The sequence below is a fragment of the Ornithodoros turicata genome, chromosome 7, assembly GCF_037126465.1.
Source record: "Ornithodoros turicata isolate Travis chromosome 7, ASM3712646v1, whole genome shotgun sequence".
In the NCBI taxonomy this organism is placed as follows: Eukaryota; Metazoa; Arthropoda; class Arachnida; order Ixodida; family Argasidae; genus Ornithodoros; species Ornithodoros turicata.
Genome location: NC_088207.1, coordinates 52,703,905 through 52,731,496, shown reverse-complemented (window position 1 = coordinate 52,731,496; position 27,592 = coordinate 52,703,905). Strand labels below are relative to the sequence as shown.

The following is a 27,592-nucleotide window of genomic DNA, read 5'->3' as shown; positions in this document are numbered from 1 at the left end:
CCTTTAAAAACCGGATGAATGCGTACAGGTGGCAGGATTTCGCAGTGTGTCCAACAGATGGCTCCGGTCAGCGGCCCTAACAAGCGCGGAAACAAAACGGCGCCGACGACTCCATCGGCTATTGGAGTGCTTAAATTATGTTCATTCAGTTGCTTTAGGCGTGCCATGTGGCCCATCCGAAATAGCTTACGCTGATAGCGGTATGCAGCATGGCAAAAACGAAAAGCAATAGCTCTGAACAGCAGAAAACTTGCTCTGCCTTACCAGCTACGATGTAACAAAGTGGCCCAAGGGCAAATATCCTGGCTTTCATGCCTTCCATGACTACAAGGAGATTCCGTCTGGAGAATGCTGCTTGTTCACCGCCAGGAGACAATCAAAAAGCAAAAAGAAGAGAAGAAGTAATTTTGCATTTCAAAGCCTTAGTCATGTAGAGCACTCTGCCATAGTTTCGGGTGCGTCGGACGGGGGAGGGGATGGGAGGAGGCATGGGTGCCACCACGGGGGGGGGGGGGACTTCCCCCCGGCTTCCAGAAATGTAGGGGTTCTGAGCCAAGACAATATAGTTGCGGGCGCAAGTTCTGCCAGAATGCCAAACCTTGTACCCCCCCCCCCCCCAGTCCCCCGGAAAAAGCCTTGGCGACGCCCATGGGAGGATGTGCCCTCACAGTCAAGTGAAGCCGTCATTGGCCGGCGCCACCTAGCGTATGAAAAGCGTGGTCGCTTAAATGACGTGACGTAGTCATTAAGAGTCCGCCAATCACGATGGTGCTTCGACAGCCGTACTTATGGAGGCGAGTCGCCATCAGCCGCACGGACAATCATTGCAAGCCACAGAAAGGACTAAACAGGCTTTCTTCATCTAGGTGGCGCATGGCACAGCCTCCCTCCATGAGTCAGAGCCAGCAGAGCCATTTATGAGGAGCGTTTGGCTATGCATTCTTTGATCTTTTGCCGCCCAGAGATGCCGGAGGTGGGGACTCGGCGTGACGTCATACACGTCATCGCTACTCCCACTTGGCTGGAATGAAAGACGAGCCGCGGCGGCACGAGGATCATTCAAGGTTGTACCTCTGTTCCAAAATGCCGGAATGAAAGTCACGGGGAGGTTTCAAGGCCGTATAGCGCACTGGACCAAAATGGCGGCTCTGAGCTTGGTGTCGCCCGTCGTGTGGCGTAAAATGACGGGCTTGAAACGGCTCCTCTCAATAAACGGCTCTGCGTTGAATTGGCTACCAGCCATGTGACTTGTGGCTAGTTTTCTGTTTTCGGTTTTGCACTTGTGTGCATTGCCGTTCAAACGCCGTGCATTGCCGTTCAAGGGTTGCTTTCGGAATTCATGGATTGATGTCCGCGTAGCGTGTCAAAATGTCCCTCAAAGTTCAGAGTGCAAATCTCTCTCATAGGCCTTCTCAGGCAAGTACCATTAGGTATTCGCTCATGATCTGAGTTGTCTCGCGACGTAAACCCCCAATTATTATTATTACCATTAGGTATCGTTGCAGCCAGGTACCGTTTCCAAATTCGTACATACCCGAATCCTCGCTCTTCCAGCTTAGAGCCGCGTACAAGGTCCTTATCGTGACACAGCAACGTTATCTCACTCTGCTCAGACGGAAGAGATCAGTGGTTTATCCAGAATCCCAAGCACGGGGGGGAGGGGGGGTTGAAAAAAATTTTTTTTGGGGGGGCGTCATTATTAGAGTTTCGTCATTACAGCTTAACATGTCATTACCATCATGTGTTTAAAGCTGAAATCGCAAGAGCACTCCCTGTGTCACTGAACATTTGGGGGAGTCGGGGGTCTGGATAAATCACTGGAAGAGATATCGCCCCCTGGAGTCACGTGTCCTAGTTGCGTTCAATATAAGCTTCTGAAGTGTGACTGCAGTACAAAGCGTTGGGTAAGCTCGCATATAGAAGCACCACAACCACTCATAATTCAAGTTTTTCGAGAAGTAGGTGTGTATTTTTTTTTCCTTTCTCACTTTATCTCCTCCGATTTGGCTTTGTCTACAGTTCGTATGTACAACGCGATTTTGTATTTTCTTCTAAGTCTTCTTCACAAAAATATATAAAGAAAGAGAATGTGTGGGGTCACAAAGAAGGTCATACACACAAGTTCACTTAACACTGACGAGGGTTCATGTCAAACTATCACCACTCATCCTTGCTCGCTAACACCACTCGTGGAGACAACAGCCACTTATTTATAGGCGGAGTATCTTCAAAGCTAGACACACACGTTAATACCACGGAAACGCAAGGTTAGATAGAAATGGGCCACGGGCGAAGGAGAGCTTCCGACGCAGTCATAGCCGGACACATATGGTTCCTCCAACGTCGTGCTCTTCGTAATACCACTGTTTTTACGCAGGGTCGTTCTAAAAACCGTGTGGAAATATACGGCTGCTGTGCATTCGCAGTTGGTGTATGGCCCGCTTATAACGATCCACTGTACAGCGATCCGTGTATAACGAATTTCGGATTCAACGAGAGATTTGTCAGTGCGTGCTCGCGATTTGAAAACAAATGTTTTTGCGGGTAGACGCCGTAAAGTGACATCATTGCCACGCTTGCTAGATGTCGAATATACCCAGTTTGTCTCAGATATTTATATCGTTTAGGTCAGCATAAATGGCAGGATCATCTCTTTTCGTACGATCTCCGTGTTCACATTCTCTCTCTATACTGCGCCATACCTGGTTCAACAGAAACGCGAGTTGGATAGGGTTTATTACATTGCCCCAACAAACTAAATTCGAGACAGAAATCAAATCCCTCGCCTCCTATCGCATAAACTCGTAAATAAGCAGTACGTTCGCGTCTCGTTGTAATAGCGAATAGTTATGGCAGGAAATGCACCAGCTGACTGTGTAACAGGCTCACATCTGGTTTTCCAGTAGCACGGACCGTGCAAGTAGGCTGTGGAAGCTCCCCTCCTTCCATGAAAATGAGTGTTTTTTGTTCCTTGTTGGCCGCTACAGCAAAAAGAAGTTGGCCACACTGATGGCGAGAGAAAACGCTGCTGAGTAATGCGTCCATCGCCTGCCGAAAAACCATGCGAAAAACTTTTTCTTTACACTTGACAGAAGAAATAATCCGGAAGAAGTGCAATGCTAAAAGGTTCGTAGAAATCTCTCTGTGCGGATAAAGTACACAACAGTTAAGCTCGGGATAGATGTTCCCAACTCGCTGACGTAAAATGCGTAACAGACAACTTGAGGATCTGCAGATCTCAGTCCATCTTTGACACCCGCTCTCTATAGCGCAGGTTAAAGTCCACACATCATCAGCTTCATCGTCACCAACACAATGTACAAGCAAGGCCTAGAAGAGTCGAACTTGGTCATGCACACAATAGTTTGTATCACGCAGAGGTGTATACCAAAAGATTCCTTTGTTGACAGCAATGGCGTAGACGGAGGCAAGTTGGTGGATCATCAACGCCATAACAACAGGAGCCTCGACATGGTTGGAACATCGACAACCAGTCCGTTGTTCTGCTGTTGAGTTAATTGAGTCATCTGTCTGCTTCGCTCGAGCTTCTGTTGTTATGCCAGTTGTTGGTAACAGACTGCAGAAAGCAGTCAGTCCTAACATACAGTGATCCCGCGTTACAAGCACTTGTCACCATGGTCACGTGTTTGACTGCAGGTCATTATTCGGAAGATTCCCCGCTGGCCATTTTAGCAGGGAGCATTTTACTGAAATTGCGATGCTAGAGGAATTTACATCAGCTTGTCATTCAAACCTATATTGTAAAATCTGCAAAAGAAACCTGTTTTGAGCAATTCACGTTTTACAGAGTTATAGGGATTTAAAATGCACTAAATAATTTTTGAAGTAGCCAATCATTTACTGGGGTTCTTTGGGGTTTCAAAGAACCCCCCAGTCTGCACTGAAAGGTGACAAAATAACAGACAACCTCAACAGAAAGATGACACAGATCCAGAAAAATTGATGAAAAACTGACATTGTTCGAAGTCCCTGACAGGTCAAATGCAACACCAACAATTGAGTTCCCACATACCATGACTGTACATGGTTACAGATTTAACTATTACGACACACTAAAAAGCTCACCGTAAAACAAGGTGACCTCCTTGCAACGGTGCTGCGTTAACAATGAACAATCTCCCCGAAAGCAACGTGTACAGCCTCTCCGAAAAATATAGCGGCATTCGCCACACAATGAACCTCACACCACTCTTCTGATGTCCATCCTGACACAAGACCTGCACTGTGCAGGTCCACACTACACCATGCAACCAAATGAGCGTCATGTCCATTGCTCGGGACCTCGCTATCACATTCTGAACAAACAGCAGATAAGACATGATATAACAAGCCCCGGACGCTTCTGTACAACATTCAGAAACACTTGGAGACTCAATCTCAAAGTAAACAGCATGTCTTAAGCATGCTGCTGTATTATGCAGGCAGTATAACATGAGTAGGTAATAGAAGTCGGGCTTTTTTTTATAATTTGTGCCAGGTGACACGAACATGTGAAAGGGTGGGATGTTCAGAAGCAGAGTATGAAACTTAATAACAAGAACAACATAAGAGCTGACAAGCTACAACACTTAACTCTTGTATTGGTTTTTGTACTGCAATAACAGCACGCAGGCTATAATGTAATAGCGCAAGCGCAGAGTTTCTTGCGTTTGCATGCCGTTAGTGCAGTATGGGTCAGCAGCAAATCTTCCGCTACCTTCAAGGTAATCTCTCATTGTTATTGCCAACATTTTCCTCAACAATGTGTGCAGTAAACACGTCAGCTGTTGACAACCTTCACTTGGAGTTTAATACGGTTATGCCTTGGGTCAAAGTAAAATACCGCAATACTTGCTAGGATGCATATCGTCGAAGTATGAAATCGCGTCGTCCTGCGGAACCCATTGGTTAATTCGGCTCGTACTTGCGTCGTTTATTATTTGAGCGAACAAAAACCTGGATGGAATGAAAGGAACGTGAACAAGAAAGGAAACGTTGGACAGTGCCACTGGACTACTAATCAGTTAAGGTCTACGGACTACCAGTAATCTAGGGTAGCCCTGTGTTGCGACCGTTGGTGGAGAGTCGTTAAGTTGTGTCGTACATCTGGAACAGTCGTTAGGAACTTTCAGTGACTCTCGGGATTCAAAACAATGCCGTCTACGTTAGGTCTTCGATCAAATGGAAAAAGCAGAAATAAGCGACAAAGAATCAAGCACCTCTGCACTGTCTTTTGAAACACCCAGTACTACTGGAGGTGACTTGGAAAGTATTCGAAACAATACTGTTGCATGATCATAATCTTATATGGCAACTGACAATAATGAGAAAGACAGTTTACTGAAAACGTTCAGATGTCGTGAAAATATTGTGCTGTTTTGCAAGAGAGTGTGAATATAGGCACGAAAAAAAAAAAAAAAAAAGATTACATGTTTTGGGGTAGGCAGTCCAGACCCCAGTAGGGAACATGAACTCCACATTATTCTTTTTCAGCTAGATTACACTAAACTGATATCCTAGTGTAGTTTCTTTCTCACAGTAGAGAGAAAAGTGACCGTGTGTTGGATTGGGTAATTATTTTTACGGCATTGAAACAAATACTCTGGTTTAAGTTTTTATGGCACTTTTACAGTGAAGTTTGCATCGAAAAGTGAGTGATGTCACATTGCTTGCGTTAAATAAGGTGGTCTCCGAAAGTTGTGATATTCCTATTATGCAGAACCTATGTGAAAACTATAATCGTAACTTAGCACAGAAGCTGTGCTCACAACCCCCATCATGCATAGCGCTGTTGCACAGCACGTAAAAAAAAAAAAAAAAAAAAATAGAGAGAAGGAAACTTAATGGCATTTGAGCCCACATCAAGCAGCGGACACAACATTTCAAAGATGCAATATGTTTTCTCAACCACAACTGTTTTTGAACAAATAGAGAAGCCTTGCATCTTGTCACATGTTGCCCCATGCCATTGCCATTGTGTTCTTCCCAACTATAGTACCCAGCACGTCCTTTCAAACATGGTTTGTTGTTTTGTACACATCCAAAACGTTAGGAACTTCACACAAAGGCGATAAGTAACTCGCACGAGATCCACTGATATTAACAGGCGTTAGAAATTGCAGAAAATGTTAACAGGAACAATATGAGGCACCACGGCGGTACACAAACAATCTGCTTGAAGGAAAAGAAAAAAAAAGAAAAATGAGTGTACAACAGCAACAACAAACAAAAACATGGGCCTTTTCTCCTTTGAGTAAATATGTGCTTCTCATTTAGTGACACCCAGTTACTGGGGGTTTTGTAGGCGGTGTTTGGGGACGCTAGGACGTCATGGCAACGAAACGGCGTCCATTCCTTCACTGTGTATTTCAGAGAGCGTACACTGTAGCGAAGCTTATTTAGTGAGTGTGAACAGATGGATACTAGAGCTCTAACAACAGACGGAGGAAAAAAATGTTCGATGTATGCATGGAATCCCAGTTTGGCTTTCAAAGTATTTTTTTTCCTAACATTCCATTATTTAGACATCGGGGTAGTTCGTGACCTCAAAACTTGACTGCGATTTGTCAATGCACAATATGTGTTGTTGGCTTTGTTGACATGGATATAGAGAGTTGTGCTTTTCAAATGTAAGATGAAAAGTATAGTTTTATTTCTACTTTCTTTTTCATTGTTTCGATGTTATACTTTTATTGTACTCCAAATACTTCTCTTTTTGTTGTACAGTTTACGAATAGAACAGTCTACCGGAGGAAGTGCTGCAATCAACCTGACTCAGCAATCAGTTCAATCTCCTCCAATCTCCAACCTGCAATCAGTTCAACAACATTTTGAAGAACTTGTTCTGATCTTGTGCTTTTGTTATATGTAGGTATTGTGCTCAAGGTAAACCTGAATTGTTTTGCTAATGTACGCTCCTACTTGGGCTTCCAAAGAGAAGCCACAAGTATTCTGCGGCAATAATAATTACACGAAGGAGAAGGGCCCTTGAATTGCCATCGTAAATGAAGGATTCTGAAACCAACAACGTGCGATTTTCACACAACTAGCATGTGCCAACAATAGCAGGGGTTGGTACCCGCTGTCATGCAAGCATTCACGGACGTCTTTTCATAGCTTGCTGTTCACGTTGTGTTCACATAATCTCTGCTGAAAGGAGGTCACATCATAAGGTTGCGAGGTGTTCACTTTCAAACCAAAGGGTGTACATCAATATCAAAATAGAAGAGAGGGGCTATGGAAGTAATGCAGTCGTGATAGACGATTTCTAAACGAGCTTAATTTTGTTCCAGGTTGAAATCCGCTTCTGCTGACAAATGCTCTATCCAGTACTCGTTATTTTGAAATAGTAATTGTGTGAGAACGAACAAAGTATAGATAAGAAACTCTGGTAGTAGTAGCCTTTGGGGAGTTTTCTCACAAAGCCGTTCACTTCTCCGAAAGTGCAACTGGCATACTTTTTTTGCTTTCATGAGCAAACTTTGAGTATCAGACAGCAACCATGCATCTAGTGTAGTTCTTTCTCTTACCAATTCATTAAACATAACATTTTTCATGACACCACGCTGGAACTTGTCAACCTGAGCATGACAAATTGTCTCATATTATGCCCAAATAAAAGTTAAGATGGATAACTGATAACCTGACGCATGTGCCAGGTGACGTCACATGATGTGAACAAAGGCAGAGACGAGGGGAGATCAGTGTGAAGGAAATGAGACAGCATCGCTATGTACATGGAGAAAGGTTTCACACATATATAGAGACTTTTTGCTGAAATAAAGTGTACCTTCCATCAGACCCTTTGGGAGCCATTGCTGAGAGTTATCATGAGAACATGTGCTTCGAGAGTGATAGAAAGGATGAAGGTTTTGGGAGCCACGACGCACAGCCAGATATAGTGCGAAGTATATATATATATATATGTTCGGCAAGACAATGACATCAGGGAATGTTCGATATCTTTTGTAGTCCATACAGTTCATAGTTTGTGGTCTTCTAATCTTTTCACCACTAAATTTTGTAAGCTATTCACCATTAATTTTTGTAATTTTTTTCACTTAATTTTTGTGAATTTTTCTCGCTGCCAGTGTAGCTCACATCACGTCGCATGTGACAGATCTCTGGGTTGCTTTGCATTACTGTCTTAAAGGGAACCTTGTTTTTGGCACAGCTCAGTGTAGTAAGCAGCATGTTTTCACAAATAGCTTTTGGCAATCTAGCTTTAAAATTCTCCAGGACAGCATTGAGAAAACTGAAGCACTTCACAGTACTAGAGCTGTCTACTTGTAAATACAAAGAGGGGATGTTGCATGATGGGAAAAGGAAGAGAGAAATGACAGATATGTGGACCTGTTAGTTTCAACTAAATCCGAAAATATACTTAAAAAATATATTTAGCGCATGCGTGAAATAGTTCCGAGCATGAGGGCGCCACCTGTGTCGCATTATAAGGGAACTATACCTATATGTCCTTAGGGGTGCCATTCATTTTGCGTTCTGCTTGATGCAGATGCTAAACATTAGATGTTTTCATGAAATCATTTATGTCGAAAGGTGGTGGCGCCCGGTTGATGGAGCAATTTTGCAACTGACAGCCAACTGAACGAATGGGCTTTGGGTTAGGACACATCCTGCGGAGTACGTGAGGATTTCTGCGATATACTTTTCGTGAGCTTAGGAACCGTCGAAAACGTGACGCCACTTCTTCTTTTTGGCAGGTGAACCTCGGGGAACACTGTAGTTTGACTAGACCATGTACCTGACCAATCGTGTTGCCTCCACCTGCGCTTTCGCTTATCTAAATTTACCGATGTCTTGACATGAGTATGCTTTGCCTCAGCCATCTATTCCATCTTATAGAGCATTACACTAACCGCGTATGCACACGAGCGACATTCCCCGAGAAGCGGAAGATGCGAAAAGCATCGTAGCGTTCCGCTGTCACGTGAGCGCTCGCGCTCACCGTCGTGACTTCACGTACACTGCTAACCGTGGGGAACATCCTGCTACAGAGCCACAAGATATTCCGTAGCAGACGACAGGAAAACACGCTGACGGTGTCGTCTGCTAAGTGTCGTCTGCTTAAATGCGCAGTACGCCACTCCCGACATTCCGGACCGTGTGTGAATGCTCAACATAACACGTGACGAAACTTCGGCTGCGTGAGCAGTGTTTTCGCTCTTTCTTCCACTGGAATATTCCGTGAGGATGTCGCCGCTCGTGTGAGCACACGGTAAGGGTAAAACCTTGTCACTTTCTCTATGGACTTATCTGACTCTTCTGAACCACCACATGCGTAGCTCTGTCCGCCCTATGGCTGGCTGCACCCCGTAGGGTTACCATACCCTCTCTCTCTCTCAGTTCACTCGACGCATTCCCTCGACCAAGCAGACCCATTCTGTATGGGCAGGATTCCATTCAGACCCAAACGCGGCAACAGCGGTCGACGCCGTGCGCAATAAGTTAGGCGTTACCGCAGCATGGCACGCGGTCGGGTTTCCAAGCCGACCAAGTCGCGGAAGGTTCGCCCCCTTTTGGGCATCGGTGCACGCGGCAATCACGTGTTTTGTTGTGTGTGTGTATGTACAACGAAGACTAGAAACCGAAACAGACGCTCGGCGACAGCCGGGAAAACGTTCACAGAGGGGGCTGAAGATGTCTTCTCCAAGTGGTGACGCTGCCGTCGGGAGGCGGTAGGGGCTGATATGATTGTCGCCATTGCGGCCATTGTCTGCCGGTGCGACACCTGGTGGTGGCGGGTGGACTGATGACTAGACGGTTTGTCCTCGGGTGTGGGCGGTGGAGACGCACCAGAAACAACAGCGCCGACGGCGGCAGCAACGTTCGCACCACTCTGTGTCCTCGCAGCACTGCTAGCAGCTTCCTGACTGGAAGGGCACAAGAGTCCAGCGTGTCACCTTCACTGTCGGAAACAATGGCCGGGCAACGATGATCAGTCTCTCTTAGCCTTTTAACTCATTTACTGTTCTTTGTTGACACTTTTGAAAAAAAGGAAGTAAGTACGATGCGTGCATTTAGACTGGTCATGTACTTTTCCGATAGTTTTCCGAGAAATTTCCGATAAAAACGCGTGCAGTAACATTGAAGAAGTGGAGGAATACCGACGGCGGGTTGCATGCATGTGACACGACCGCGACGGAAGCATAAGAAGAGATCGTCACGGTCGTCCCAATAATGACTGAAGCATTCCTATGATGAAAGCACAGGCAGAGAAGAAAAGAGAAGGAAAAAGCGCATTCAGTGCTGACCAAGAGCGCCAGTAGGCAAGGTAGCGGAACGTCTGCCGAGTATGGTGAGTAACACTGTTGGGAGCAGCAAAATTTGTCGGGTGCTCAAAGATTGCTCAAGGGTGCTCAACAAGAGTTAAATTTCTCCTCACGCCCACTTTTTTTACAATAAAATAAAATATGTTTCTATTTTATGAAAAAAAAACATGTTTGATACCTGATGATAATGCAACATTGTGCACTGTGGGACAACAACCATCGCAAGCAATAGACCTCTCCCTGTTTGTAAACAAATGACGTCGTAGTGTTCTACAGCGCCACCAATTTGGTAGAGTAGAACTACGTCTCGAAGCTAGGGGCGGACAAGGTCGAGCCCGAAAGCCACGGCCTTGAGGAGATTACAATGGTCCCTGAAAGGGACGCGATCTTCGGTCCTGCTTTTCTTTCAGTAGGAGGCAGCGAACAAGTTGTTTCGGTTTCAGTCTGTCTACCAATATCATGATGACGTTTCTCAGGTAGAGGTCTATTCCACAGTGCTGGGACCTATGTCCGTTACAGGGCTTTCAGTGTGCACCTTGGAAATCAGGCCCTTAGATCGTTGGACGGCCTGTGGAAGGCCCCTCAAGAAATTTTCCGTTTTTGGTTGCGACGGATCACCGTGCACGAGAGCTGTTTGATCAGCACGGGCCCATTGTCGTTCTATAACTCTGGCATTTTCTCGCTTCCACCATTATGACCCTCACGTATTGCCTGGCACTTTTGTAACACAACGTCCTCAATGCGCTCTTTACTTTTCTCTCGAGGTATATACAGTGAACCCTCGTCAATATGACCCACGATAATCTGACATACTTGCTTTACGACCATACTCCTGGGGAACAATGCAGTGCAAACCTCTGCAAATCCCCTCCCCCCCCCGTTAATATGACAATTCCGCATCATGACCAAAATTTTCGGGAACGAAACCATGGTCATAATAACGAGGGTCACTGTAGTCATTATACACGGCGTGGTATACTCACGCATGGCGAAGTCTTGGTAGAGCCCTGTCCTCCTGCAGTGGAAACTCCCTCCTCTATCTCCTGGATGGTCTCCATCTCTTCCTGGAGCGACGAAGGTGACGCCTGATCCTCAACGGCTGTCTCGTCGTCGTCGCCGTCGTCGACCACGACTTGTTGCGCCGCGGCCGCAGCCTCCTTGGCGCGGTTCTCCTCTTTCAGGATGTTGACCCAGTGCTCGTAGTTGTCCTGGAGGTGCTTCGTCTGGAGACAGCTCACCTTCCGTGGCTGAAGCTGCTGACTAGGCCTCTTCCACGGTCGACCTGACAATCGTCAATCCAGGCAATAGTTAAAAAAAAGAAAAAAGGTCTAGACAGCAGTGATGGCCAGTAGTTAACTACATGTAGTTAAGCTACTAGTTAAACTACCTGATTGTAGTTCAAAAGTAGTTATAAACTACTTGCAGAAATGTAGTGCAACTACTAGTTAAACTACTATTTTGAGTAGTTAACTACAGTAGTTAGGTTACTGCAGGCGCCAACTACTTCCAATTTTGCTGCAAGCTTTACGGCACGATTGTGCTTCCGACTTTTACCTTGAGCTACTTGTTTAATGAGAACGGAGGTTCAGAGCAATTATGCCGTGCATGGTGTACTAAATCTTCACTTTTATCATTGCTTGTGATTCATATTTAGGTGTCCAAGAACACCATAGAATGGGATTGGTGTTGATGGACAACGTTAAGTAGTTATAGATGTAGTTAAAATACATTGCGGGAGTTAAAGAAGTAGTTTTAACTACCTCCCCTGAAAAGTAGTTGAACTACTAGTTAAACTACTCCATTGTAATAGTTAAACTACTGTAGAAGTAGTTAGTGGCCATCGCTGCTAGACAGTATCGCGCACTAGCGTGTTCCAAAGTGCTGCTTGAAGCACACTTGTCAGATATGGAAAATATCTCCGTAAGTATCTTCTGCTGGTAATGCTGCCTAAACAGGAGGGGATGTTGATATGCTGTATGCAAGCGCAATATGAGAACCCAAAAATGCCAGCATATCATAGTTGGCAGCCTATTTTTTAGTTGTCGACATAGTCGGTATTAGGTATTTACATCGAGGTTTAAGGTAAGCGTGTCGCAAGCAGTACGCAATCGAGGTGGAATCTTAAAACACGCTCGGCAGCGTTTACATACAGTTCTTTTTTGCTTGTTGTCCAAATTTTATGTGTGCTGCCATTGTAGCACTATGTATTTCTATTTTGTTTTGTTTTATTCACTTTTCAGTTGCCAGTGAGGGATTCTGGAATAAAAGGCCCAGCTATTTCCTGTTTGGTTGCAAATTTCAGGTTGCCTTTTGATTTTGCGAAACAAAAGTGTGTTTGCAGGGTGTACCCTCACCTATTAAGTCTGCGAAATATGTGTAATATCTCAAAATTGCAACTCTACATTCTATTTGCAAAGCAATGCCTAGCCCACAACAAAAGGAGAGAGGGAAAGGGAGAGAGGGAAAGGGAGAAGAAACAGAAGGAAGCAGCTCAGTGGTCTACCTCTAAGAGTTGATTTTCCGTTAATTTATGCGTAGCCTTTAATGAATTCACCTCAAGAGAAGAAGAGTACATTCCTTGGAATGAAGGCTTACGTCTCTTTTTAGACTGTGGCATTGCCTGCTGAGTCTTCCTACCATATGTTGCAGTGCAAGATGTTACTATGCAAAACCATCAAACTCTAAATTCTGCCCGGCAAACTTTAATAAGAATAGAAGAAGAATCTAAGTCTATGTCGTGTCACTAATTGTGCCGTGATGTCAAGGCAGGTTCCCACTTCTGTTCTCACGCTATGCTTCTCCCCTGCACTTGCGTGGGACCACTCATGTCATGGAAGCGTCCGCCATAAAATCGTAGGACATTGCGAATGCTCAGGGCACTTTGATCCGCAGTTTCTTAATGACCACCATAATACAAGGAATTACTCAATGTTTTTCTATACTACTTAAAGAAAGTATGATGAAAGAAGGAAGTCACTGAAAAGGTTAGCCAGCTGTAGGACTCGAACCCACATCTTCTGGATTACCGGTCGGCTAATTCCGATCATGTTAAAGAAATTAGCCAGTTTGCAATGTATGGATCACAGGGCCTGCTCATTACACAGATGCTTTTATAACTGAACATGCCCTTTTGGCTTTCAGCTATTATCCCTCCACCACAATCGCAAAAGAGAAAGACCTGTACAGATCCCTGTACGGAACTGTGATCACAAAGCTCACTGCTTCGCATCTCGCAGCTTCTGCTGCTTTCAAGAAAGCGGTAGCCCGATTACAAACTGATCATTACACCATCGAGAAGCAGCTTCTTCGGTCGCAATCATTTTGAAAGCTGTGAAATATTGCTTTTCTCGGTCCTTTCCATCTAAGTCGTTTCCGAAGTCAGGAGTGAAGCTCAACTGAAAGCTGTAAAACTTGCAGATCCGTAACGGATTTCTTTCGCGCTCGCCTATGTCAACACCACCTAGACAGAGAAAGCCTGCTTACTGGTCGACATGACGTAACAACTAATAGTCAGCCAATCAGGATTGTGTTTTCAACGGCGGCGGCCAATCATGAACGTGCTTTCACCGGTTGTTGCCATGAAGACTAACCAGTGTCGTCTGCTAGCGGTGATTGAACGTCCCCGCGTACTAAATGTGGAAAACTTGGAAATAAAGCGCGAAATGGTCCCAATCTTTTTTTTTTTTAAACTGATTTTCTGGAAAGCGTGTTGCACTTTTTGATTAAATATTCAGGTCTGCAGATTCCGGGTAAGCCGCAATCATTTGCGGGTTCTTGAATTCGCAGAACGGCGAATTGCAGTAGATGACGAATTCGGACTGTATATGTTCACGTAGCGAAGGAGGGAGAGGAGGCAATAAGCAGGCCTTCTGCATCTACGTGGCGTTGCCTGCGCCCTTGAAGGCGCCATGGAACATTCTCTCCGCACTCGATAGACGGTGTTTTACGCAACAAATTCAGGCGCAATACTTCGCACACCCAGGAGCTGGTGCAACTCGAAGGCAGTTTTTGTGATCCGGTGCTATGCACGCAGGCCTGTTTTAGCACCCAATGAGAGTGTTTCGTCGGAGAGCCGTGCGACGTCGTTAGCAATGAGAACCATTGTAAAAGAAGAGGGAAACCCTTTGAAGCATGTATCGGCAATCACGATTGCATTGCAATAGCCACAAATTCCACAGTACACTGCAGAGTGGAATCTAGCGAGCAAAGACAAGGAAACAAGGCAAGTGCAGCAAGGTGTAAGAGTAGCAGATGTGTGCTTGGGCTCAAAAGATGCAGTGAAAGGTTGCCAACAGAGGTTCCACTATGAAAATGGGTGCATGAGACAGGGGAGATATTCGCTCAAGGAGTTTAGCACTACGTGATTTGAAAAGGGAACAATCCTGCTACATACCACACCATGCTATTGCCTTCAAACTGTAGAATCGCATGCCTCCACCATCTATTAAAGAAAGTCACAGCAGTTCATCAGAGCGGTGAGGCAGAAGGGACTTATAGTGCAACACAGGGACTCGGGGGGTCAAATAATGCATGGTACAACACGGAACACATTTCATAACAGACGACAAAGAAATGCAAGTTCACTCTATAGGTTGGGGAGAGCTGTTGACGCTATACATGTGCAACACTGTATCTGGTAATTTGGGAGCTTGGACCCTTTCGGCATTAACCATCTTTGTGTGTTATCTTTCTCATGTTGGACATCTGCCGTCAGACTTAATTGTAATGCGTCATTGAGCCTAAGCCTCTGGGTGTGAAACTGCATTCAAGGCAGGGTTCAAAGGTACACCTTCTCGTGACAGCAGCTTGCCACGCTCGGTTGGGTGGTTATCACACATACAGTAAGTTTTTGCTTCGCACCAAACGCTCACTAGTGGGCGCCGCGACGAGGATGCCTGAATACTAGCTCTCTCTGTGCAGGGCGAAGACAACCGCGTCGTCTGCTACAATATCCGCCATCTTGAATCCCACGCTGCGCTGACAAAGCTGTAGCTATACATTTGGCTATAACTCTACAGTTACAAACTGAGTAAATAAATAGCAAAGGGCAGGGGTTTGAAAAAGTCGGTGAAAGTGGAACGCAGAATCTGAGCATGGTGACCGAGGGCCTAAAAATGGCGACTGGGCAGCGTTCGCTGGTGTCTCCGGCATTCACCCCATCCTACATAGAGGGAGTTCATATTGGGGCACCCTAGCTGCAACCCAGTCGTCCGAAACGCAGCGGCCAACGTTTCGCGCGGCACTGTCGTCTGCGCTGGCTACGGGCTCGCGCGTTACAGTTAAGTCTGACGGCAACTGTACAAGCTGATTACAGCTAACCTCCGGTAGAACAATTTTAAAAAATAACCGTAGATTAAATGATCCGGAGCAAAAATTAATGACTCGATTCGTATATCTAATATGTATGTGTTCATATCCAGGTCGTGGCCTCTGGGAACTCTACACTAGAAATTTAAATGTTGAAAGAGGTCACGATAATGTCCGCAAGCGCGTGCGACCATTAGGAGTCGTCTGGGAGAATCTGACCAATCCGCTCGACGTGGAGGCTGTTGTTTAATTCTTCCCACTGGTATACTAAAGTTGCATTAAGTCTGTGTGGCCATTATGAAGAATGGGTTTCTTGTCCCTGGCTGTCGCCTGTCGCACCAGGCCATCGCGAAAACAACGCCCGAGAAGCGTGCCAGTGGACATTGGAAATAGCATTGTAATGGGATGGAATATGGATTGAGCCCATTGATGACCTATTCAAAGGATTAATGTCTTCGCGTTCCATGCGACGAGGAAAATTTAGAAAATTTTTTATTTGGTTTCTTTAAAAAAAATTTCCCATGACAATTGCAGTTCGCTTTAACTATACTTCAGTGTGCGTCGGCAAATGTCATCTGTGGGATTCCTACACACACTGTGAAATTTTTTCCTGGTGTGGCCTTTGCCAACGTGACTTGAATTTTATTGGTACAAAAAAAAAAGCTACTCCCATAATCAACACCCCTTCCTAAAAAAAAAAAAGAAAAAAGGAGTTAAGTGTGGTATGAGTTCGCTTGCTACGAGTTGTCTTTGTATGAGTCGAGTGTGGTATGAGTTGTCTTTGTATGAGCTGAGGAGGGTGGAGCCGAGGTTAACGGGAAGTGGATTAGTGAGATCTACATGTACACATCTAAAATGTGTATTTTGGTCTTCCTAGAGATGAACTGTACTGCACTCATAGTTGTTGACTTTGTACACATTTATCTTAATTACTGGGCCAGCGAGATTGGAATTGTGGCACTACTTTGTCTAAAATTCCGGTCGCACGACCATTAAATGAAAAGAGAGCGGCTAGCGCATGAAATTCATTAAATATCTGTCTTTCATAGCAAGTAATTCAAGGCAGAAGCTACGACACAACACAGCATTCCTCACAACAAAATATCTAACATTTAAAGGAGCAATGGAATGACATTTAGCTTTGCTCGAAAGGCCGTTTCATTCATCAAGCAGTATATCAGGTGCCACCATGCAAGATATTTTTGCTCATTAGTGTCTCGTCACTGCACGATTTAGTTTACAAGAACGCTCTCAAAGACCAGCCGTGAGCAGTGCGGCACGGCCGTGGGGACACGGCTCGATCTGGCGTGATGTAACCAGATCATGAGATCATATGATCTCTAGTGTGACGTAGCATCTACGCGTTTCCTGCTGGAATATTTGTCTACTACGAACATGGCACGGCAATACTTGCGGCATCCTCCATACGCTACTCATTCACTCACGCGCTGAAACCATTTAGAAGACTACAGGTTTTCCCGGCGATTTTCATCCAAGGGCCATCTAAATTAATCCACGTGCCATGCAAACTTTATGGGGCATGGATTAATTTAGCTGGCACTTGGATTAAAATTGCTGGGAAAACCTGTAGTTACTTTACGTAGTTATCTGCGTCATTTTGTGTTAGCCGCTCAAACATGTGCGTTGCTTCCCCTTGTGTAATGCCTTACAGGCCCTTAAGGTATTAAAATGAAATGAAATAAAATGAAAGACTGCAACAATCCCACAATACTTTAGCAGTATTGCGCCGGACGTACGCTGTCCGAGAGACGCGTGAGAGCCCGAGAACCGGCATGCTTCGTTCGTAATATTAAGTATAATAATTTTTGGCCTTACGTCACAAGACACCTATAGGTGTTTCTTTCGTGAGATGTCGCTAGCAGTGGGGATCTATATGATGTACAAGGCCTCCTGCCCTCATCTCCTCTCACTATCTCATCCCTTCTTCTTGCAATATTCGTGACGCTGTCCGTATGAGGCCGACAACGGCAAGCCGATTTAAACCATCAGCGCCCAGCATTCAATTACGAGATCTCTGAAGGTTTCTAAAGTGTGTGTAGACATCTTTCTCGCACTAGCTTGTGCAAGAGCGCATGTTATTTGTTGCACAATCCACCGCAGCTAAAAAAAGAAAAAGACGATGGAGGGGCTTTCACTGCTCCTTTAACGCAAGGGATTGGGAACACCTAAAGGCAGAGCAGCAAAAGAGAGTGCATCACCTTAATACGGGTATACTACATGCAACATACTGTTTCGAAAGTAAGCGTGTGATCTTACCGCTTGCAGATGTTTCGCCCTCTGTGTCTTCTTCGGTGTCCCTCCCCGCCTGTGAGTCTGTTTTGTCGGTACCACCTGCCAAGGGAAGGCGTCGGGGTTAAAGATGTATCGGTACTTGGGATTGGCATCCCTCCCCTTGTTCTTTTTTTCCTTCTTACTTCTTATACACTCAGAGTTTCTGAGATTAACAACAACTTTATTCTGAGGTGATGAATGGGGAGTTTCATCCCGAGGGGCGATACTCTACCCCGCTGCTGGTACTATCGTACTCACTATTCACCATTCTCCATACAGAAACTACAATAAACTCGATCTGGAAAAGTAGCAAAATCATCCGAACACGCATCCGAAGTTTTCCGCTCGGCAAGCAAACGGTTTTCTTACAAGGTAATTTAAACGAAGTACCGAAGCTGTACGAAGCTAATACACAAGTATATTTTTAAAAATTATGACGTATTTATTTTCGTTAATTCTGTGGTTCGCGTAAATTCCCAGCTCGTCGTTGACAGCTTAGACAAAACTCATGGTGACAATGAATTCACTTACACGGTCGCATCACACACACACAAAGAAGGACAAAAGATCACCGCGTGGTATCGCTGTCGTGCTGGGAGGCCCGCCGGCACCAAAGGAAGCCACGTGCGCGCCCCTCCGCGAGTGCCCCGATTGGCTGGACGAAAAGCGTTTGCGGATCCGCGCTCGAGAGATTCAGCACAAAGCGGTTCTCGAAAAGCGGTGGAAACGCCTCGCGTCCGCCACTTCGCGTCTAGGAAGACGCCTCAGGAAACGCATGTGTGAATGAGCCTTCACCACTGTGCCCGATTACGTCACCGCTTATCGCATAGTACGGTAATGACCTGGCGCTGCGCTCCTTTCTGCGAGCTGTGTGCAAACCCAACGTACTTTTCGGCAGAATATATCGGCAGAATTTCGGAGTATACGGCAGAGCCGTCCCGTGGCGATCTTCCGCCTGGAGCACAATAACGTCACTGGATGTAGTGACATTAGAGCACAATTACGCGAAGCGCCCCCCCCCCCCCCCTCTCACTAGACACTTTGTGAACAACATTCCTTCGATTCTCGTTTTATTGTCCATCCTGGCTCCCGGATCCTGCCGTCCTGCGCCCCCTCTTGCGAGGGCGCCCGGGTCGGCTGCTCCTCTCACCCTCCCCCCCTCAGAACGGCTCTGGTGAGGAGGCACCTAGACCACACGCGTAGTAGCCTAGTAGCCAAGACGAGATAGGAAGGAGCAACGCAGAGGAGAGTTCCTTCTATAACGAAGTCGTTATACCCATGTCTCTACAAGTTATATCGCTCCACATATTGCTAGGGGGGAAAAGCGTTGCAATTACGGTGACACCAGACATCCAAGTTGGCCAATAGAGATGGAGGACAAGGACTTGACTAGAGGGGAGTGAGGCTTTCGGCAAACCCCATCTTCTTTGAAGCGACTCATTACCATTTTCAGCCAATAACATGGCCGCTTTGAGTCCTAATGCTCGTATTCCGCCATCTACAGATGAGAAGGACAGGAAGTTTGCAGACGCCTAGAAGGTTAATTAGTCCGGCAACAGGTCGTCAATTTTCCACAGTGTAAAATCGTTAGAATTCTGTCCGTTTTCAATGGCACCTGATGTATACCTCCAATGGACATACGCGGAACATAACAGAAGGAGCGAGATGATACCTTCATCCTCGCTATCCGATGCTTCGACCCACTGTCCCGGTAGTAGTCCAGCCTCTCCGTACGCATTGCAAAGAGGAGCTACCAGATGGTTGATGAATGACTCCTGGAGCTTGGCCAGCTGGGGGCTGCACCGGTCCATGAATGGAGACACTTGCATCCCCAAGGTAGCTTCCTCGTCGCCCTATTCGGCAGAATAACATCAGTTGACTGTTCAACACGCATTACTGCTCAGAGGGAACAACGGCTTGTGAGACACATCAAACACTCATAACGACGAAGTGCTGTTCTCCACAGTCAACGCTGCCCCCATTGCATGCATCATTATTCGATCAGAACCGTAAATACACGACATAGTATACGGATTATGATAACTATGCTAGCAATGGCTACAGTTAGAGGTCTGCGGGGTTGTTGGCGAACCCGCGCGGATACCCGCACTTATCTCGGATTTGCGGGTAGAAAATGTGACTTGAAGCGTGTCGCGGATGGAGTGCGGGTGCACCCGCGTTGCCGCTGCGTGTCGTGCGGGCACCCGCGCTACCCGCGTTCATTCTTTTTCGCGAAATAAACGCGCAAAAGACCGGACTTTCAGTGCGTTGATAATTTGATGATCGTTCTTTCAACAATTATGCATTTGATGCACCAAATGTAAAGTGCGATTTAAGGTCCACAAACGCTTTCGTGTTTTTCTTTTTTTGCGCTGCAGTACTCGAACTTGTGCAACTCGGCTGTACGCCCCTATAGTGCAGGTCTGCGGGTATACCAGCACGACCTGCGGGTAGCTCCACCAAAGCTCATGCCGGTGCGGGCCGAGAATTACATACGCGCGCAGACCTCTTGCTATACGTATAGTAGCGGAAGCTGACACTCTTCCGCCCTATCAGTTCCAGAAGGGGGTCTGGAGGCAGATGCGGCGATCAGAAGTCCCAGGTGACCATCTGTTTCTGGTTCAAGACGTGACGTTATTATTGTTCGTCAGGCTGATATGCGGCCATTGATTTTTTTCTTCTCGTTTATTTGTATCAACCTGAAACTTGGATTGACGGTCCCATCATGTGGTATGTCGTCAACCTCTGGGGGACTTCGAACTGCTCGATTTCGCTTCTTCGTCCTTTACCTTCGTTCAGTACGTTGATTGCAATTTAGAGGCCATGGTACTCACCTGTTCGTAAAACTCTTCAGCTATCCTATACGTCCATTGGACGTGAATGTCGTGCCTTTTGCAAGGTCCGTTGATATCTGCCAATTTAATGGCCATTTCCATGACCAGTAACCGGTCTGTCTCGTTCGTCCAATCGACACCTGGGGCGTCGTCATCGTTAGCCTTCAAGTGAAGCATACGTTTCATCAATAGAGTATAGGAGCCAAGACGTAATGGAGAAATATAGCACATATCATAACTGCGTTCTTAGCAACGGTTTCAAAAGGGAAAGTTCGCTCCCTAGCGTAATCGAAGTCAATACGTCTTGCAGGAGCATTTGACTCCGAACAACTCTCCTGCGAACAGTGGCGGATCCAAGATGGGAGGGGAGGGCGAACGCCCCTGAAACGCTAGGTTAAACATTAGTTTTGCCCCTCTCCCCCTCCTCAGTTACGGGCGCTTCGACAAAAAAAATCGCCCCACCCGAAGCGAGGGTCTGGATCCGCCCCTGCCTGCAAACCCTTTCTCTCGAAGTCGACGTATTTCCAAAGTTATGCGTATTTCGTCGTGAGATCCAGAAATGGACTCGTACCCACGTGGAGGATCAAGCAGGGGAATCGCCTAATGAGCTATCGTGACGTTTCCGCGACGTTCTGTGCGCGTTCCTCGTCATTTCGTTCCTTCGCAAGTTCACTTTTGCTCCGCCTTCGCGGTGTCACACGACGTTGAATGGTCAGCGCCAAAGACCAGTTCCCTGGCAGCCCGTTCGCCTATGATCGTCGCCGTTGGGAGAGGAGATTGGACGACGAAAATATATGTTCAAAGTTCGCGTTGGCAATAAATCTTTGTGTACACTTAGATAAGGAAGGCATCGATGATAAGGACCCAGTGAGCAAATACTGCACTCATGGGATGCCTTTGCTACCATGTAGGGAAACGTTAACAAAGGGAGCATGGTGACTAAAATATTTTCAAATTAATACCTTCAGAATTGTCGATCATGTGTTAATACTGAACTTGAACAAGATCCAAGTAAGCTATGAATCGTGCCATATCCTGACAAATGAGTCGATTTGAACATCAACCTTCTATGCACTATTTTCGTGGAGCTTTAGAGATCGCGAATAAAAGAAATGCAGCAAATGGACGATAACATAGAATGGGATTCATTATTCTCCACGCGCTCTAGTGTGGCATGCAGGACTGTGGGCGACGGCGGTTGAACCATCAAGAAGCAATGGTCTTCCTTTTTTCCACCTGTACCTTGACCATTTGACGACCTCTGGCAGGGCGCTGACGAGGGCGGAGCCAAAGCGAACTTGCGATACTAAGACGTGGCGAGGAACGCGCCCAAGGATGGTCGCGTGTCAACGTCCTCTCCCACACCTCTTCCTCACGTATCGCTCCAGGGACACAAGGAATTCTCCAGCAGGGAGCAAACGAACACTAGCGCCAAGGAAATGCCCTCGTGTCGTCAAGCCAACTCCAAACAAAGAATTCTGCGGCAGGAGCCTGGCGCCAGGGGAACGTACCCATGTCGTCACAATGTCGTCACACTGACGTCGCGCATACGTATCTCCGCGCGGGAATTTCAACCGTGTGAATCCCTGCAGTGATTTATAATTACGATAATCAATCATTCTGCGCCAATCGGCGAATAATGAAGCAAGGATTCGGTAAATCAGTGAACACACTAGAAACAGAAACATACATATTGGTTACTTGGAGAGCGAACTATCCCTTCAAGGGGTAAAGTAGTTAAAGGGGCACTAAATTCCCCCACACAAGTTCACTTCAAATTACGTTACACGCTATGTTAATTTCGCACTTGCTGTCGTAATTGAAGACTTTGATTCGTCGTAATTGAGAATTTGATATGAAGCTACGATCAGAATTATACCGGACTCTTTCTCGCCTCGGCACTAAGCAGTGAACGTCGGTTCGGCTCGTGCATCGCTGCTTTTAGTCCATGCTGCGCGTGCCACGCCGTGGAGCAGTTTCGGCAAGGAAGATAGTGCGACTACGAAGCGGACCGGTGTCGCTATCCGGAGGACGCGAATATAATATTGTTGTCAGTAGAACATTTGTGATTACTGTTGTGGGCTACAATTCAACACACTGATATTGAAAAGTGCAGCAATGAGCGTCATGCCGCCCATGTACACATCACCACGACTGGATACAGGCGCACGCGATAGGAATGCGCGCACTTCTCCCGCTGTCTGATTGGATGACGCCAACCTTTGCTTCCTGAGGATTCCATTGGTTGCCGCAAAAGACTGCTCTGTTTTCTTTGCGTTTTTCTTCTAAACGGTATAGCGCTGTGTGAACTAAATTTGCTTGCATTATACCAATGGAAACACGGGCTTTCACTTGAAAACAAGTTGTTTTGGTATTTTAGTGCCCCTTTAAACGCCTTTCATCTCAACCAAGCAGTACCTCTTTGATCTGTCTTATCAACATCCCTGGCACCAAATGCGTGCCAAGGGGCAAGAGAGGGCGGGTACTCACTTTGGCGTTAAACTCGGCGAGGATCTCAAAGTGCCTTTTGAGGTCGGTAGCGAGGATGCACTCAATAACAAGGAAACGGAATCGCTTAAACTCCGCCTTGTCCAAATGGACGAGGAAGTTGTACTTGGGGTCCGACAGGAACAATGTCCACGCGGATGCCGCGTGGTAGTTCTCCAGTACTGATCGGTCATTGTACAGCACCGCCTGAAAACACAATGATCTGGAGGTTCATTAAGTGTTGTAAGAATCAGCACCCGTCGCACCACAGGCGTTATAACCATGAGAAGTAGAAAGAGGGAAGGAATCTGTTAGGGGGGGCGGGTAGAGAATGGTTACCTGTGGTGCGTATGTAGAAACTAAGAAGGCGTTGGTCCTGCCCGGATGGTCATAGTCGTGCATGGCCGCCGCAGTGTATAGCGCCATAAGCTCCAGGGCGGGGAAATTGGCACCCATTATCCCGTACGTTTCTTCTGCAATGGGGATCATGAGGGAGAGAGAGAGTTGCAGGTCTAGTTAAATTGTAAGCGCCGACAAATGAACGCCGAGCACAAGTTCCACATAAAGGAGAACATAATCAGGACGGCCAACGAAGAACGGTATCGGATTCTAACTTGTTCGAACGCGAAAAATCCTCGCTCACTAAGACATTTAGTAGCAAGACATTTAGATTCTTATTGTGAAGCGGCTCATTATTTCATTCCCCACATCACCACCAGCCACAGGGGTGGAGTATCGCCCCTGGCGATGAAACTCCCCATTCGTCATCGTTCAATAAAGTTGTTGTTTAGTAGCAACAAAAATCATACTTGCTTCAGCCCAAGGAGCTGCACTCAGGAGGTGCCAACTTTCAAAGTGCCAGGGCTGGAGATCCTCATGGGAAAGCTGTTTTGTTTTTCTCTTGCACCGCGAAGCAATTATGGCTATGAGAGGTGTACAGGCGTGGACAGAGGACAGTAGGGAGGAATTGGAGATAGAGGGGCCTAGTGTGTATGCTAGGCTTAATTCAGGTGCTACTGTGCTGACGTCTCTCTGGAAAGTCTTCCGGAAAACGCTGGGAAATCTCTGCACAAGTGGTGGAGGGATTGGCACACATCACCACCCACTGACCCAGAGTCGCAGCATGACCTAAGAAGAACTTTTCACAGTCCGTTAGTCCACGTCAATTGCAGTCGCATCCAGAAACCGGCACCGGCACCGTCCGAGCGTGAGGCCACGAAGATCTGCCCCTGTGATTAGTGTTCCACTTTGATGCCAATACATCTCTATCCGCTGGGACATTCAATCACCGCCGGTCAGGACTCGTCTGGAGGAAAACCATCTTCTCTACAATATTAAAGAAACGAATTTTAACCGTCAGTGCTGCTTCCGCAGCTGTGGATGCTCCGGCGACAACGAGATCAGCGTGACGTCACTCCCTAACAGGAGGAGTGAGGGCCTGGCCCAAAGGGGGAGAAAGGCGCCGTCCAGACGCCCGCACCGCCGCGGCGTCCCTTCGCTCAAGGCCGTGCTCTGATTGGTGCTGTAGGGAATGACGTTTTCGCCTTTTTCCAGAGAGGGAATTCTAGCATACTCTCAACATCGGGCGTCTGCTCTTCTCATGTATTCCGTCGAATAGCAGTCAGACTGCGCCACTATATCGCGTGGGATTTTTCGATAGTATGGTCAGCAGTCAACGAGGAATAAAATGACACCATAGTTTCGAAATTCACTTCTCCTCTAAGTTCCTTGTCGAAGTCTCACTAAATGCACGCCAAACGCAGGCGTCTTCTCAGCTGTGCTACCCGATGGCGAATAATAAAAGGCACCTAGCCGAGCAGATTTTAATTGCTGAACGTCGCAAGGAAGAGGCTGTTTGCACCAGTAGCGAGAGTCCTGGGTAGCTGAGGCAGATGATGAAGCGACACCTTCGTCCGCACGATCCGAGACACCAAGGGTTCCTCAGTCGATGGTTCACGACAAGCATAGCAAAATGCGATTGACACTTTAGTTTCGTATTGGTTCTAGCACCCAATAAGGCTTGTCAGGAACCTCGAGCGCCACAACTACTTTATTGTAAGTTGATGAATGGGGAGTTTCACCTCGAACGCATGTACGAGTACCAATAAGGTCTTGAAAATATGGCTTAGTAAAATTAATATACAAACCGAATTACCCGCTAGGAAGTTCCCGGCTGTTTTATGAAGCGGTGAGTCTGTGGTGTCGGGTACCACCTGCGTGAAGCCCGGGATGGGCTGCGACGTCAGGTAGTACACGCCGTGCAGCACATCAGCCGCATGCATGCGATTGTGATCTGGAACAAGTGATAAGGCTATTGTACGTTATGTCATCATGGAAATCCTATTGTTCACACCAGCTAGCCTGTGATATACTTTGTAGCATAGTTGTTAACACAGTCACTATATGGACGAGCCACCTGCTACAACCGATTCTATAACGGAAAGTTTCTCTTTTGATAAGAAAGGTTTCTCGAGCCGCTTACATGGTTTTTCCCTGTAGCCACTTTCAAGTGCATGAAAATAATTGAGGAACTCCAACTCTGGAATTTTGAATGCCTCGTACAAACCAACTTCTAAAAACACCTTGTAGCACATCTGGAACGAATGAGCGTAAGAAGAAATAACTAGAAGTCAAGAAAAAACAGAAGGTTTGATTGTCCCGGACGAAGGTGCTTACCTTGCTGAGTATGGTCTCTGGGTTAAGCCTATGTAGTTCAAATATCGGGTAGTCCCACTCAGAGATCCTGCTTAGCAATGGGTCCCGTGTGATGACATCTAAATGAAACCTTGTGTCTCCTATTAAGAGCCCTCCTTCCCCGTCCAGATCCGCGTCCTGCATTACAGGGGTAAGGGCAAGTCGAGTCCAACGCACGTTGTAGCAGTGAACAATCGTTATCCTTGATGGTAGAGGAACCGCGCGAAAAGACATAGCCGTACCTCTGCTCTGCTGGAGCCGTTGGCATGGTTTGCGTCGTCGTGCGTGACAGGCCCGACGATCCTTGCCCCGCAGAGGGCACAGCGGTCGGGCGGCAACCGCTGGTGTCGTGCTGCGGCGTGCGGTGATGCTTGCACGGAGCCCACGGCTCCCGTAGCAGCGGCTGCCGCCTCGCCGCCGCCCACCCCGAGGCCCTCGTTGTTGTCGGAACCGCCGGGCGAGTCGTTGCTCGAGTCGTAGTCGGAGGTGTGCAGCCGTCGGAGGGTCACCGACGTCGCCGGGTGAGGGGAGTGCTGCGATGCCCCCGTCGACACAGGCTGCTGGGACGATGGTCCATTGCGAGGTTCCGCATCTGAAAGAGACGCTTCTCTATAGAAACTCCCTGTCAGAAACGCGTCGGAATCGTTTTTTGTCCGGTTGAAAATATGAGGGGACTTGTAAGGTCTCCGCATGGCGCGGAAGAGTTAAAGGAGCAGTCAATCGGTCCCCTGTCGAATCACGTACCCCTGGAGACATTGTGCGCGAAATATTGTCCCCGAAACACACGCGCGCGATCCGCAACGGGTGCAGACCTCGACTTCACCCCAGTGACGTAGCGTGTTCGGCGCTCGGCTCTAATCCAGCTCACACCAAGACAGTTCACAGAAGAAAGTTCATACCACGCTCAACCTATACCGAGACAACCCATAAAAGAACAACTCGCACCAAGACAGCTCATACCAGAACAATTCATTCAGGAACAAGTCATACTAAGCAAACTCATATCACGCTCAACCTGTATCAATCTGTCAATTATTTGTGGGAGTCGTATATTTCCTTCAATCATAGGCAGATAGTTTCCAATCCACTGCTTGGAAATCCACGGCTTCACGCGCGCAAGGATGCAACGGCTGGTGTAATGCAGATGTGCTACATTCGCTTTTCCTGTGTTAGAACTTTCTGTGGTGATCGAACGATACGCTATAATCCAGAGCAGATTTCGTTCTTGGGTTCTTACACTTCAGAGATTTAATGTTCAAAGTCAAAGAAAAACCTGACTCGAAAATATATCGAAAGGCCAAGCGCATCCAGCCGATTTGTTTCTGCACTCTTTTAAAACTGAATGACAATGGTGTTGCCGTAGTACTCTGCTTGGCTTCATATTTCTTTTTATTTTTTGAGGCGCCGTTCCATAACAGTTAGCTCGGCGTACTTCAATGACACTTTTCATTTTCCATCGCCTGGGTTCAGTACATTAATTTAAGCATTGTAAAAGTCGGTAAGCTCTCTCATTACTGAAGCTGACAAGGGTGTGATAAACCTTCTGGAGATACCATGCTGTCGATACAGATGCGTGGCAAGGGTACTCCTCAATCGCAGGACTTTCTACAGACCTTCGGTTGTCAACAGGGTACATAACCGAACCATAGTCGACATGATAAATGTACCAGATGTACAGAGCTCATTATT

At 46.7% G+C, this 27,592-nt stretch overlaps 1 protein-coding gene across 8 annotated transcripts in view; it reads right to left on the bottom strand.

The window, feature by feature from the left end:
* Window positions 1-1,941: 1,941 nt before the first annotated feature.
* Window positions 1,942-27,592, bottom strand: part of LOC135401529 (cGMP-inhibited 3',5'-cyclic phosphodiesterase 3A-like) — a 282,793-nt gene continuing 257,142 nt past the window's right edge. For 5 of the 8 annotated variants that reach the window (XM_064633984.1, XM_064633990.1, XM_064633987.1 and 2 more), the window contains 12 exons: window positions 26,146-26,495; window positions 25,886-26,041; window positions 25,692-25,803; window positions 25,365-25,502; window positions 23,549-23,682; window positions 23,213-23,416; window positions 20,723-20,884; window positions 19,561-19,741; window positions 17,874-17,948; window positions 14,683-14,730; window positions 11,273-11,571; window positions 1,942-9,890 (listed from right to left, as the gene is read on the bottom strand). In XM_064633984.1, coding sequence (XP_064490054.1) covers window positions 9,876-9,890; window positions 11,273-11,571; window positions 14,683-14,730; window positions 17,874-17,948; window positions 19,561-19,741; window positions 20,723-20,884; window positions 23,213-23,416; window positions 23,549-23,682; window positions 25,365-25,502; window positions 25,692-25,803; window positions 25,886-26,041; window positions 26,146-26,495 — 1,874 coding nt within the window. In that variant the 3' untranslated portion in view covers window positions 1,942-9,875. Of the gene's footprint in view, window positions 9,926-11,272; window positions 11,572-14,682; window positions 14,731-17,873; window positions 17,949-19,560; window positions 19,742-20,722; window positions 20,885-23,212; window positions 23,417-23,548; window positions 23,683-25,364; window positions 25,503-25,691; window positions 25,804-25,885; window positions 26,042-26,145; window positions 26,496-27,592 lie in introns of all 8 variants that reach the window. The other 3 variants (XR_010424838.1, XM_064633985.1, XM_064633986.1) reach the window with 3 other exon arrangements.